This window comes from Tubulanus polymorphus, chromosome 5, assembly GCF_964204645.1.
Source record: "Tubulanus polymorphus chromosome 5, tnTubPoly1.2, whole genome shotgun sequence".
Classification (NCBI taxonomy): domain Eukaryota; kingdom Metazoa; phylum Nemertea; class Palaeonemertea; order Tubulaniformes; family Tubulanidae; genus Tubulanus; species Tubulanus polymorphus.
The window spans coordinates 10,970,438-10,986,139 of NC_134029.1; the positions used below are offsets into that span (position 1 = coordinate 10,970,438).

Here is a 15,702-nt window from a genome sequence, read left to right on the forward strand (position 1 = left end):
ATGAATTAATCGTACCTGACGTTTCAATCTCACCCTACAGAACATCTTCATGTGTCAGATCTCTAGGGTGAGATCGAAAGGTTGTGTAAATTATGTATATTAGATTGTTCGAATGAATAAATTTCCTGATTTTAAAATTATTTTAATTTGAATATAGTGGGTTTTTATCTTATAATCCGTTCATAATGTGAGTGTGGTTATCGTTCTACAATCATACCCGTTGGCATAGTACTTATGTGTGTATGTCTTTATACCATTTTTTTAATGTGATCCAGCTGAAACTGAACTAAACCATGTGTACTCAATTAATGTTAACTGATTTCAACATGCATTTGTGAAGCATTTTGATAGATCACATCCCTAAAGATCTTGATTTGTGCTATTAAGAACTCAATCTTAATTTGATTAGTTGTTGTGCTGAACAAAATAACAGAGATAAGAATATATCACTGTTGCTTAGATAAAAGACATAAAATGTTTTATTGAAATATTTCAATACATACATATGTAAGTTGTAAATCATCGATAAAGCACCATTATCATTATTATTAAAATTTATATTCATTCTGGTTCTGGGCCGCTGTTGATACTAGATTTTAAGGGCTTCTAAATCGATACTAAAAACAATGATGGACAACAAACCTAGTGAAAGTTTGTGCAGCCGAATAAACTGAGCAGTCACTTCGTTATTAAAATCAAACGCAATTTATGTTCTCTCCACTAGTATTTGAAGAACCTGGTTTACATTGTCAATTACATTGTTTCGATCAAGCTTAAATCCACTTTTAGTCACAAATTGTCAATAAGTATGAAGATTTGTAGACCGACCGGCGATAACTGGCCGAAGTTATAATGCATTAACGGATTGCGAAACCATTAACGAAGCTGAAAGACAGACACATTCAATTGAGCCAAAACAGTGTATGATATTGCGCGGCTGGGCACTGTTTGGTGAATAAAACGTTGTGACGATATCTACCATGTCGAGAATTAACCGCTTACAATAAAAATCCTGGCTGTAAGAAAATCCATATTCAAAATGACGGTACGACTATTGAAAACTATATAATATGTCCATAAACCTATACAAATCAAATAGAAACGCGAGCCAAGGCCAGTTTCAAACACGCACACTACTGAACATCAGTCCGCACGTTAACCGCTGCGCTACCGGGTCTATTCAATTAACTACTCGTAGAGCTATTATATATTAGAATTCAATGTAGCTCAGATATTAGGTTCACGCCTACGTACAATCTTGTTCGCTCTTCTGACCTGGTAAAATTCTTTAACATGATATTAATTCATAATAAATTACTATACGCAAATTCGAAATGATCAGACGCCAAGTTATATTTCTCTCTGAATTGAAAATTTTGTTTATAAGCTGTTAGTCGAATCTGAGAGGAGATACATTTTATGAAAGAGATCTGTCTGGAAAGTGGAAAAGGAACAATCAGGAGAATTACAATACGGTTTCTGCGAAGCAGCAGAAACCCTAAAAATGAAGGTCAACTTATACACTTTCAATATCGTTTTCAACTGACAATGTTAAGAGTTCAAGGTCACCATGATGAAATGAAATATTTACACGTGAATACAAACAATGAGCACTTACCCGGTAATTTAATATTAGAAACAACAGATCTCAATGATAAATTGCAAACAGTGGTAAAGACTCAACTACTATGAGAATGACCTTGGCTTGGCACTGTTTTGAAAGTGACTTATGTAAACACATGAGGAATCGATTTGTCTTATACACCGACTAAAGCTTTGGTACAACTTTTTAAACTGAAAATTTCACCTCGACTTATACACCAGATTGACTTCTAAACCAGGAAGATACGGTATCAATTTTTAGCCTAATAGAATTTTTTGTAATATGCGTACTGCGCGCTAGTGTGCATGTACTGTGCTTCTTCCTCTGGTGTCCCTGGACCCATAGTTATCCTCAAAAAATGAAATGACGTCCACCATTTGCATTTGTTTACATGTGCAATAGTTCTTTAGTTTATCAGATGGTGCTAGCTGACAAAGCACTTATACGCCTCCGGTCAATTTTTAAATGAACTGCACTGCAGGTCACACATGAAGAAAGGGTTAATGTTCTCTTGAAGAAACATTCATGACAAAATAATTTGACGGCATTTGCCTTATAAGTATTCATAGCTTCAACGGTATTGTGTAGGCAATATTTTGAGCCTTTCATTGCATCGCTGTTTCATTGTGTTCGGCACGCTAATGGGTAAAGGCCTTTTGAAAATTTTGAAGATTTATTTAATGTATGGTTTACACTGATTGATATTTTGTATTTCAATATCTTATGTATTTTTATTCAGAGATGCTATGGTAGAAGTCACCAATGGAATAAAAGAATATTTTAATGTGATGATTGGTACTCAGTTACTCTACAAATGGGAACGACCTCAATATGCAGATGTAAGCACTATTACTTTTCTTCATAATCTTTAGTGCTCTATGGATTAGTCCTATGAATGTGAATCTCAAGAAGTTTTTTTTAACCATATACAAGAATAATGATTTGGTGTTTTCTTAGTTTTGCTTGAAGCCACTCAAATTCATTTTTAACTCGAGCGTAGATAGAATGGATTGGATTTTTGTAGCCAAATCGACACATTTCAATCTTAAAAAAACCGCAGCTGGTACATGTGCACTGATAGTTGCTGACTGACAAGTACCTTTGGTTTCAAAAAGTGAGCGTTAGGAATTTTGCTAAGGTGTTAACTCTTTGAGATATTATCGATTTGATGAATAAGTTTGGTACCAAAAATAGCAAAAAGAAATCTGGTTGATTTGATTTTCGCGGGATTTTGTTTCTTGAATCAGAAGTGACACGGTCATATGATGTCACAGTATAGATATGATGAAAATATTAATAAAAGATGGTTCTTACAGCTTTGAATGGTAAGTATTGGACAAATAAATTCACGGCCCTTTGACTGGATTGTTGTTGAAAAATCGATTTATCGTAACACTTTTCCAAATTGATAGCTGAACAGTTCTGGAATTTTCAAAAGCTATACCGTCAAGCCCACTATGAAGTCAGATCTCTTTTGAAATACATACATACATACATACATACATATATACGCATACACACACACATACACATACATACGCACATACACACGCACATACACACACGCACACATGCACACACATACGATGACTTGTTAGAAACTTGGTTAAAAAATCTGACTTCGAAGTGAGCTTGACTGAATGCAGCACGTCAGCAAAATGTTTCGTCAATCTACCTTAGTGAAAGAACATACAATAGTAGAACACCAAATAGTAAATTTAAAACCCACTATATACAAATCTAAAAGGCAAATTCATTACTCAAGAATAACAGAGAGTCAAAACATTATGTCTCTTACTTATAACCCTTGAGCAATAAATTCCGCAATAAATCTTTTACATTTCTATATTCACTAAACTTTCCCTATTCAAAGCTCTTGTTGCAGCAGCTTTCATTGCACCTTTCATGCAGGCCTTGTTAACAGTGCATAGATGGCTATAATAATGAAGTACTCTACCAGGTTCAAGACAACATGGGTGACTCGCTAATGTTTCCTGATCAAGCTGAGCAATTTCAATATCCTGTTTTGTCCTTTTCCATTCCTTATGAACATTCACTTTATTTTCATTGAAAATTTGCTGAATTCCGTTAGTGGTAACTGACCAATATCTAATTCATCAGCCGACAGTTTCAAAGCATCTTCATAGGTGCGGAAATGGCCATAACAGGGATCGCATTTTGAACAGTGACTCGGACCTCTTGTAGGCCCTGGGCCATGGGAAAAATGTGACTGGAGGACTACCAGGTAAAAACTTAGTTCAGAAAGATCAATTCTATTTGAGCACCTTTCAGGGCTGCCAACCCTCCCGAATTATTCGGAATCCTCCCGATTTGCGTGAAGAAATTCCGACGATACAATCGGGTATACAAAATTCCGACTTTTTTTTCTTTTTCGGCGATGTCCGATTTTCCACCCGCCAGCGCGTTGTAACACAATATGATGATTTGGTAGAACAGAATTGAATAGGTGGGGAATTTATATGCACGCCCGCGGTGGATGAGTGCGTGGCTATATACTGTGTACGTGGGTCAGGCGATAAACAGCGCTTACTAGCGCGCGCGTGCGTGCGTGTGTGTGTATGAGAGTAGCTGTGTTATTGATTTTATCTACGCATGGCGTACGATTATTTCGTAGTAGGAGAGCAGCTTTTTAATTTGTTTCAAGAATAAAAATAAAGTTCATTCGTTTTAAAATACGTTGTTTTCAATCATTTTTGTGAAAATATTATTACATGTGGCAAAATGTGATTGTTATTGTCAAATTGCTCCGCATCGTTTCGGAGAAGAATCAGTTTACTGCGGTAATTAGCTCGTTTTCGCAGCGCGATTAGCATTCGAAGATCCGGGTTAGATTTCAACGTGTGGACTCTTTGAAATGTTTCGGTAAGCAATTGCTTTGCTAGTTTGAACCTTAATGTTGTCACTCTTGTGTTAGTTTGATTTAAAAAGATAATTTAAGATGCTTTTGAGCAGTGCATCTCAAAGTAAACTTTTAGTTCGCATATTTGGCAGATGGCAGCACCATCGAGTAGCATGTAGATTTAGAGACTTTTTACTGTTTGTATCTTTCAGTTCTGTACGTGGAGTCTCTCTTGGACAGTATCGTGGAATTGATGCTGGAAATGGATATATTCGCATGACAGCTGTATAGTGTTATGTAATTCGTTTGACAATTTATGCCAGTTTTATGTTCTTATTTTTTAGTCTATTGTATATTTTTGATAAACACTGTTGATTTTTATCTTTCATAAAATAATAAAGAAAAAATACATTCTGTAGAATTTGCTGATTTTTTATTTTGCTAATAATTCCATATTTTCATATCCAGCTTTCATATATTACACGTGAAAGGTATTCCTAATTGAAAGCAAAATATTCCTACTTGGAAAAGTCACAATTTCTTCGGTTTCGATATATTCCTATTGAAACCTTCAATATTCCTAATTAATCTGCCATTAATCCCTAAATGGAATTTTGAAAGGTTGGCAGCCCTGACCTTTGGTGAACACAACCATCTTTAAAACAACAAATTAATGCAAAAACGTATTTATTGCTAGGCACTCTGTGGGCATCTATAACATTCAAAACATTATAAAAATGGGCCAATCTTGGCTATTCACCCCATAATTGGCATATTTTTCCTCTCAATAAATCTTTGTTCTTCTCAGAAGCTTTCAGGTACACTAAAAAGAACGGTCGGCGTTCCACATATTCCGACCGCTTTGAAAAGCTTTATGGTATTATCCTTGTAATACACATTGCCAATTCCTTTGATGTAGACATCAATAGCTGTATGCATGTTTGCATGAACACGTTCAAGATCTATTCCACTAGTTGCTGGGTTTTTATTTGGCCCCGATCTCTTGGACGAAATAAATTTGCCTGGGCATGAGTTAATTGCCCGTTCATGTGTTTTACCTGATTAAGGTAAGATCCACCACTATATCTAGTGGTCACATGTTGCATGTTTATTCTGTAGCAGATGCCATTCACCCCAATTGAACTGCTGCTCTTTATGGGCTGGATTTTAATCCCCCCACCATAAACTCTGATGCAATCAATATTTTTTGTTGACTTATCGGACAGAAAAAAGGTGTGCATTTCCATGAGCATTCGGATATCGTTCGCATGCTGAGATGACGACTTATCCAATAATTTAAGTGATTTTACAATGCCAGCATAATCTTCCATCGTCGAGCTAGACTCAGTAAAATGGTAAGAAGTCACTTGTAGGACAGATTGCTCCTGATTCGTAAAATCTGTGTGGGTTGCCTTTTTCTTCGGAGCCAGATACCATCAGTTTTTTTAACTGGCTTGAAGTAGCGAGAGCATTTAGGTGGAATCCCGCTGCATCATCCCTATTCAAGTAGGAGATATTTGTGTTGTCATTCTCCATTAGAGCATCTGAAGATATATACGTGGCATTAGACCAGTGGTCATCAATATTTACGAATTTCAGAATTTGTCATCCACGTCAAGTTGCTTTCAGAAATGCTGTGGATGGCGGAAGCGACCCATAGCAAGTCTAGCTCTCACCACAGCAAGTGCCTATCTTGAAAACAATACCCGGTTGAATATGTATTCCATAAACATTGAAAACTAATTCTATTTGAGAGTCAATGTTATTTGGTTACTTGACTTAAACATTTAAATGTATATAAAATCAATTATAACATTGTCAACAATATTTGTAAAAATTAAACTCTAAAAATGCAATCATTAGAGTTGGGTCAGTTCATAATGATATGGAATTGAAATTGAATAATTGATTACTACATCATTGAAAGAACTTATAACATAGTTATATTCTAATAAGCTATAATTTCTCAAAGATAGAATATGGAACTGTGCATAACTATAAAATGAAACTACTGAAGGAATGAATATTGGGCCTACATGTATTGGAATTAAAAATTCAAATCAAAATTCATGTTAATAGCAGTTGTTTTGTTAGGTGGCAGCACTGTACGGAAATAGTTGTTGGTGCTAGCACAGGAATTTTGCTAGGTAGCAGCACCGTACGGCATACAGTTAAGGCATCAGCAGCTGTAACTATTGATTTCATGTCAAACTTTTCAGAATTTTTACTGAATTTTAGATACAAAATCTGGTGTCAGTGATTGAAATTGTCAACGGCTTTCTAAAGAAATTTAATAGATGGCATTTTGAAGCCGTCGGTACAAAGATATGTCAACGACTATGTTCTAATACATCGTCGGCCAAAGCCATTGATTGAAATTCGAACCCTGATTTACATCGAAGTTATTGATAAAATAGATGCTAATGTTTCACTATCATCATCATCATCATCATCATCATCATCATCATCATCATGCCACGTTGATCACAACGAGATTCATTCCAACATTGAAAAATGTTCCATAATCTATATGTGGGTATTTCTGAACAACAAATACTTGAGACTGACTAGAATCTATCACCGACTTGTTTGTTTGCCCCATCTGGAGTAAAGCAATGGGTAACTCACCTAGCTTTCTGATTAGATTCGCCCTATGATATTACTTGGACTCATTACACACATTGCTCGAAATACGGAGTGTCACAGGTTCAAGATCAATTATGAATTTTGCCATTAAAATTTGCCTCTGACAAAGGGATTCATTAGAAGTCTACCCCCGACATCGTAAACGCTCGCACAATCAAATTGGCACAAACCCAGCGCTGCGCTGATTGTCATGATACTGTTAGATTTTCTTTCGGTTTAGCATTTATCTTACGATGTAAGTATTTATTTATAAAGAAGAGTTCTTAGGCCATCCCAAAATAATTGTCTGGTTTTTTTTTCAAAATTTTAGGGGAAAAAACTAATTTATCACCTTTTTTTACATGGAAACAATATCACAAATCTGTGTTGTGCACAGGAAATTTGGCTTAGGCCTATAGCCTAGATTTCAAGAATACCTCGGTGTTCAAAATAAAACAGTACATTGAATATACACACGCTTTTACGTTACCAGATTTAATATAGTCACAAACATAAATAGCTCATACATCAGCAGTGGGTCGGTCGGTCTGCCGTTTTTATCAAAAGTAAAATTTTCTCGATTCAAGATGGCCAACTTTTGACCTACTTTCTGGTCAAATTGGCATGTTTTGAACTTCTTATTGATACGGTGTCTTCTGTTTCTTCACTCACCTGGGGTTTTGTGATTATTGCTGTGTGTATGAGCGTACACTTTCACGCAACTGTGTTTACTTTCTACATGGGTCAAGTACAGAAATCAGGAAGTTGAGTCAACTTATCAACTTCACTTCAAAAAGTTGTGTGCGTGAACCGAGCATAGCAAACTCTGGTGCATGTGGCAAATCACTTAACTGCCATATTGCCAACAGTGGTGTGTACGCAACTTCTTATTTACACTGTTCCTATATCATCCGCTCCTGGCTCACAACTCATTAACCCCACAATTCATTCCACATCCCATTAGTCCAACATCTCAATGGTCCCACAATTTTTTCATTCGACTAACTGCGCCCTAGATATAAATCTGTTGTATCAAGTAGTTATAGCAAAGTCTTTTGAGTCTTCTTGTTTTACCAAATTCTCATCTTGTATATTAATGTAGATGACTTCATTCTTTCTGTATTTCAGATCCTAACAGAGCAGCCTGATAAACCAATGTCACAGATTTATGGCGCCATTCATCTTCTACGGCTGTTCGGTAAGTGAATATAGGATATATCTTTTCTACTGAGGAACATATTTTAAACAAAGCATCAGGGGCTGGTTTCATAGGCCCTTTGAGAGACACAGAGAGAAAGTATTAGATACCAAGGATAAAGGTCAGCGCTGATGCCAGCCTTCAGAAAATTAGAATGTGTGTTTACTTTCAAATTGCATATTTCATATTTTCCATGAAAACCAAAGCCCTGGTAGTAGCAGGTTCCGAATGTTATTTGGTAAATTGATAAATTTTACCGTTTATGGTTTGTAAACATTGCTCACCTTCTAATATGAAATCAGTTCTATCGTTATCACTTTCATTTCCAATAACACAGAATCAATGTACTCGAATGGATTGAATTTCCTCCTGAGGTTCATCAAGGCAATAATACCTGCTTTTAAATTATCCCTGTTGCTGATAGAGCCTCGCATTGCAGCACCAAATCATTGGCCACTCTTCTATTTGCAGCCTTCCCTGCTTTCGAAGCTTTAGAAACTGTATCCATCTTTATCACACAACGCTTCGAGGGACCTAATGTTGTGATCACCACAACTAGAACAACTTGGTACCAGAAATAACTAATCTACTTTATTCCAATCACACTCATACATATACATAACAATCACATGACCAAAAGCCCGGGAATTATTCCTGTGCATACAACAACAACACGACCAGACACACAAGAAAGAACCACTCTCCTCTTTGCTATGCATATTTCATATTTTACCATTATCGAACAATTGAACCCCTAAAGATATGGCTAGCTAAGGACCTGATCTTAATAGGCTTTCATGTTAGGCCAAAACAAAATATATTTGTGGATACAGTCTTCCAACCGATTCAAATAAATTACCGCGGAGTCATTGTATTTTTAGGCCAGCCATAGGCTGAGCCTATTACTATACAAATGGAGCAAATTTGAATGACACAGTTTTCAGAGCAAAGGCTCTTTGACTGTGCAACTGAGCATATATTCATACAAATCATTCATTGAAGCGGTATCCATTCTCGAAACCCTATGAAGCTGAATTCAATGTGCGCTTTTTCGCAAAAATATCTGGTTTGAAAGGCCAATCAGAAAGCAAAGACTCCTTTATGATTGGCTTAATGCTTATGCTTGGAAAATGAAGGGAATTTAGAATCCTGTTCAATGGTCAACACAGTTTTATAAAATATATATATATAAAACTGTATTGTCAGTTACTAATAACTTTTGACAAAAAACATACAATCACAAATTTATAAAGATGGTGAAAGCAAGTCCGAAAAAAATCCGAAATAACACAAAACACATTATTCATCTAATAAACTAGTTCTCCTAAGCTTTTCCATATCTTTTAAAACCTAGAGATGTTTCCAACATAATTTGTTTTGCCCATTAAATTTATGAATTTATCGGTGTTCGGGTGTTCAAAATACTCTCTAGGGATGTATTGAGATCTGGGTGTAGCGTATGTGGGACATACTAGTAAAACGTGGTATAAATCTTCAATTTTATCATCATAACAAATAGAGCAGGTTCGATTCTCATAAGGTACTGGTTGTGGTCGTCGCCATCTGCCTATTTCTACACATAGATTATGATTCGAGCATCGGTACCTAGTAAAAATTATGCTGATCCACTTTGGTAAATCTAGGTATTGTTCATATACAATACTAGTCTTGTAGTTACGATAGTAAATGGCTCTACTTGATCTCTGAAGGGCATTTTGCCAGCATTGAGTGTACTGATCTTTTAAACGTTGCTCTATGGATTTAATAAACCATGATTCGTTCTCAACACCTTGACGGATCCAGAATTCCCCAAAGCCTAACTGGTTCAATAAATCTTTTACACTAGAGGCTCTGTTTGATATACCTTGATTTCTTTCTATATCAGACAACATTACATCATACATTTTTCTGATCAACTTATCTGGTTTTGATTTGAGCACTTTTAACCAGAACTTAATTATCTGGATTCGATGTTGGATTTTTAATGGGAATAGGCCTAATTCTCCGTGTACAAGAAAGTTAGGCGTGGATTGTTTAACTCCCAATAATGATTTGTAAAATCTGAGTGGTGTACGCCTTATCTTTGATCATTGCTTCAAGCCCCAGACCTGGGCACCATAGTTCAAGACGGGAGTTACCATGCTATGAAAAAATCTGAGAGCTATACCTGGAGTCATGTTTGGGTAGCGCATAAGATATTTCTACCTTTGTCGTATCATAGTTTATTTCTAATCTCTTACCCTCGCAATTAAAGAAAACAATGTCCAAAGCGGTTTGAAGAGATTTGCCAATATTACCGTGTCATCAGCATATAATAGTAAAAGTAATCTAAAAGTGCCTCGATAGATACCTTGGTAATCATCAGAGATAATAAACTCTATCATTGATGACTAAACTAAAAAGCAATGGGGAGAGGCATTCCCCGTCTTACTCCGATATTACAAACAAAGTAATCTGAAAAATCTATACTATAAAGCAGAACAGACGGTATTTACTGCGACACATTATAGGGAAATTAATGCATGTATTGAACCGTCCTTTTACTGATGCTTAATACCAGTTTTTCCCGTCATCAAGTTACATGTTTTAAACAGATTGGTGGTCCGAGGGAGTCACAATATTCATTCTAAGCCCAGGCTAAAATTCGGTTAAAAAAGATGTGTTTGCCATCTAACAGTTAAGTACCGTACTATGCTTCTGTAGTAGTACTATAGTAATTTACTGACCTGACCGACTTACGATACTCAACGCAGCATCAGAACAGTACATGACACAGTTCTCCCAACACTGATTTGTGCTTTAGTTGTTTAAAACATAGATTAAGACATTCATCACACGTAATTTTTGGATCAATATTAATATGATTGGACTTGGCGATATGTTCTGACCGTGTTGCCGGCCCATACGCAGCGTCTCAGAATGGTTCTTGAAGGGGGACAGGCCCATTGCGCAGTTTTCAGAATGGTTCCATACCACAGATAGGTTACTGGCAGATAGGGAGACACAAACGCAGCCTCTCGCAATGGCTCTGGGGGCTGCCGATGCGTGCGTTGGTGGTAAATTTTGTAAGAGAGCTTTCAGATAGTACATACGGTTTTTGGAGAAGGGTAAGCAGATAATGTAAAACTTAGTACGGGGAGCGGGTCAAAGCAAAATGTACATACTATTCTGACAGGAGCTCTCTTAAGAAAATGTATGTATATATGAGAGATATCAAAAAATAATGTCAAACAGCAATACAAAATACAGAATCCTAATCATCGTCGAGCGACTATCTCGGTAATTTTCAATTAATAGTCTTTCAATTTAAGCATGATATCATGCAATTCGTTGGTTGAATGGAGGGGATTTTTAAATGAACGTATGGGTGGTGTGGTCAATATAGAAAGTACAAAGATCGAACAAGGAGGGGCCTAAAAATGGCTGGGGCAGAATTTACTGTTAGTTATTTGAATGACAGGTAAATTTTTGAAATGTTCGAACAAATCATTGAGGCTAGGAAGCTCACTGTGTTGAGTACAATCACCCTTGAATTTTCTCCAGAGACATCTGAAGGATTACACGAGTCTATAGCGTATAATAAATCACAGAGAGCCGCTTCATCATTTTGCCGTGGCTATTGTTATTTTAAAGTGGTCTTTGGCTTCCTTCATAAGTATACAGTTTAGTTCATTTGGGTAAAGTTTAAACCTGAGGTTTGCTTGACTGAATCTGTTTCGTGCCCTTTTGCAATCATTGTTATACCAGGATTTAGACTTCTGGTTTTTATTCCAACCAGTGTCTTCAGTGTCTTTGATACCATGGACGTTCTCTACAGCTGTTTGAATACGCGTTGTGAAATCACATACTAATTAATCTATTGAGTCGTGGTCATGTTTCTTATTTAGTGAATTGAAAAGGATAAAATCAAGATTATTTTGAAAGTCATCAGCTTCAATTAATGGTCTAAACTGAGTTCCGAGTTCTTTACGCCATTTGTATCTATGGCGAGTTATATTATTGAAGAGAGGTACACGAACACCATCATTACTAATCATAACTTTTAGTGATGAAGATAAGATAGCATGGTCAGTAAATGGAAGTTCATCCGATATTTCAAAATGATTCAGAGAACCCAAAAGGTTAAAATCGAGTAATGCATAATCTACAACACTTGTTACCAGCTGATTTCCCCTGTTGTTTGTCACAGGATGCCCTGCCATTCAAAATCAGCAGATTTGTACCAGAGCACATCTCGAGTAAATGCCGGCCACCATTATCAGGTCTGACATTACCGTCTTACGATTCCCTCTAAAGATTCAAATTATGATTTTAAAACAAATTACCTATATTAATGTCTCGTTCGAGAAACAGTGAACTCATATCAGGGTCTGGTGGTAGCCCTAAACGAGTATTTGTGCGTGAGTTAAAATCCCTAACAACTACTGCCAGGCCGTCTAACTGATGGGCGAGGTTCTCGCAGCTTAATTCATTATAGAAATCACTAAGATAATGAGTATCACATGACATATACACTAAACGTAAATAAATAGGTTGTTCAAAATGGCCGCCTATGTAAGGTGCACTGTTTAGCTGTTCCTGCTTAAGTTGGATATAAATACCAAAATATGGAGGGAAAATTGTCCTAAGTTACATTATACAAACAGTGGAATAATAATTCAGCTATTGTGGATGGAGATCGGTATTTGCAGAGGATTACTCCAGGTGTATGGCTATGTTTAAATAAGCTGAGTTAACTTTGTATATTTGACTTTAAATCAGGTCTTTATTGATAGTACTGATATTGACACTGACACTACTGTCTGCAGATTAGCTACTTGCTGCCCTTCTGTTTTGCTTACATTGATACGTTAACATAACTTAGTGATTGAACAATTTGGACATATAAGACAACCCAATGATGAGTCAGACGAGCCAAACCAGTATTGACAAAAAAACCCTCCTGTGTGAAAAAGAAAAAGAAAAGGAGAGTATTCTAAATTCTGATGATAATGAAATGAGTGATGATGAGTGCCAGGATAGTTGTATAGATCCTTCCTTCTCCATATCACCATCCATCACACCTCAATTCGTGCATGAACGTGTTCGCAAAGACTCAAAACTTGAACCAGCGCGTAAAAAAAATCGTAAAAGGGAACGCATGTCTACAGCCTCAGATTCAGGTAATAATGTTGACTTTCTAGCTGAGTTGATGACTAAAATGGAGGATATGAAAAGTGAGATTATAAGTGAAAACAAGAAAACTCTCAACAGTCTGAAAGCTGGCATGAAAAGTATGGTTGAAAAGCAACTGGCTGCTCAAAATAAAACCTTTGAAAATATGTTGCGTCGTCATGATACACGTCTATATGACTTAGAGAGGCAATATGAATCACTTCACTCCGAACTTCGGGAACTACGTGATATGAAGGAAGCCGTGAAGAAATCGGAATCCGAAATGATAAAACTTAAAATGAAAGTCACTGAAAACAATCAATATCCTCGTAGAAATAATCTGAGATTCTTTAATATTGAGCATTCTGAGGGTGAGAACTGTAAAGAAATCATTGTGTCGTCTCTAAATAACCATTTGAAAGATCAAATTAAGCCACTACGTTCCACCGACATTGAAATCGCGCACCGAGTGCCCTCTATAACCTGGTCAACTGGGACTGATAAGATTTATGCTGACGCAACCATAGTGAAATTTTTTGATCGCCAGATTCGAAATGAGATATATTTTAATAAAAAGGATCTAAAAGAGGCAGATTTTTACGTGTCTGTAGACTTATGCCCTGAGATGAGCTCTATAAAGAAGAAAGCCGAAGAGTCTGGTTTCTTTAAGAAAGTTTGGGCAAATGCAAATGGGGTGCTGTTCGGGAGTAAGAAATCTGATGAATCTAAGCATAAGCTGAATCTTCTTGATCCTGCCTTTGGAATCCTGCAGTAAAAATTTCAAAAATTATGAACTGATTAAACTCTAGCATGTGATCCGGTGGTGTTCCGAGTTTGGCAGCTGAACTTATAAATGTTTGTAGTGCTTGGCAGGTGTGACTATTCTACCCAGAGTCACATATTGTTTGAGAAGAATATCCATGATCAAGCTTTCTGAACTATTGTAACTTAGCCGACCAGTACTTTTATAGTAAAACGGCCAGCATGTATTCATTTCACGAGTATAATCTGGTCTGTCGAGCCTCGATGCTCCTGTTATTTAGTTTCCATCTCCATGAGACTCAAAAATGTAAAAAAGTTGATTCCAACTTAGCTGTTCCTTAGAAGTTTAGATAAATACGTTTTCTTGTTTGCGTGTATATGACAATAGTATTTTTTTTCTATTTTTTCATATGTTACTTAGCTACTAATTGACTTAGTTTCGAAATTTATCAATCAATCTAGTTCTAGTCTGAAATATGCCAAAAAAAATTTATATGGATTCATCTTTGACTACTTGCAGAAGAAATATTCTTTTTGGTGCCTGGAGGCTAGGCATAGGTTAAAATGCCTGTAAATTACTTGCATCACAGAGTGTGTGCTGGAAATTTTAGAAATTGTTTTCTATTACCTAGGTCTAAAAATATAGACAATAGCCAATTTTGGAGCCTTATTTTTATTTCATTTAAAATTCTTAAAGGGTAACTGACACTTTTTTTTTTATTTCAAAATATGATGTATTCTATTGATCTATACACTCATCTTCAACCGTTCTGTTCCAAAATGTTTAGTTAACGCGCAATTTGTGATTTTGTAACAAGATTTTTGACCTCATTTCGTTGTTTACATCGCTTACTGTTCAGCGTCGGCTAAATCAGCAGGTGCGCGCTGCAACGTCATTACAGGCAGAGCTGAGAAATAGCGTCTATAGAAATGTGTTGAATTTTGAGGAAACTGCGTGTATTTTCTGTTATATCTCAATGCCAGATTGTTTTACAGCTTTGAAACTGGCCAGGGAGTTAAAAGGATCTATTGTCTATTGCATAAACCTATTTCAAAGAATCAATGAGTAATTTGAATAGGCTAAATCGATCAAATTGAAGATGCAGATTTCAATCCGCTGCTATGAAGCTATTTTAAAGTACACTATGCTAAGCTCTCAGCACTGTTACTGCTGCTCCATAGTTCACCTATAGTTCAGCACCACAAGCATACTACAGTGTCTTATGTAATCACAGATTTCGATCTCGCTAAAGAATAAATAGATTCATATTCGTTTACTATTTTTCAAAGTCATTTAAGACTAAGTAGGCCTAGTTTTAAAACTAACACTTCAAAACTCTACAAAAACTTTCATAAATTTCTACAGCTTTACAACAAATATTCAAAGGAATAATGTTTTTCGATTAAAGTTTCACGCTGCAGAAGAGTTTTGATAGATTACATCACAAATCTTTCACAAATGTTATTTCTAAGTTTTAAAATAGGATGGATGAGGAAATA

The 15,702-nt window shown here is 36.2% G+C and overlaps 1 protein-coding gene across 3 annotated transcripts in view; it reads left to right on the forward strand.

The window, feature by feature from the left end:
• Nucleotides 1–15,702, forward strand: part of LOC141905033 (mortality factor 4-like protein 1) — an 87,989-nt gene that overhangs the window by 51,049 nt on the left and 21,238 nt on the right. For all 3 annotated transcript variants that reach the window (XM_074793750.1, XM_074793751.1, XM_074793752.1), the window contains 2 exons: nt 2,343–2,442; nt 8,217–8,286. In XM_074793750.1, the coding sequence (XP_074649851.1) occupies nt 2,343–2,442; nt 8,217–8,286 (170 nt within the window). The remainder of the gene's footprint in view (nt 1–2,342; nt 2,443–8,216; nt 8,287–15,702) is intronic.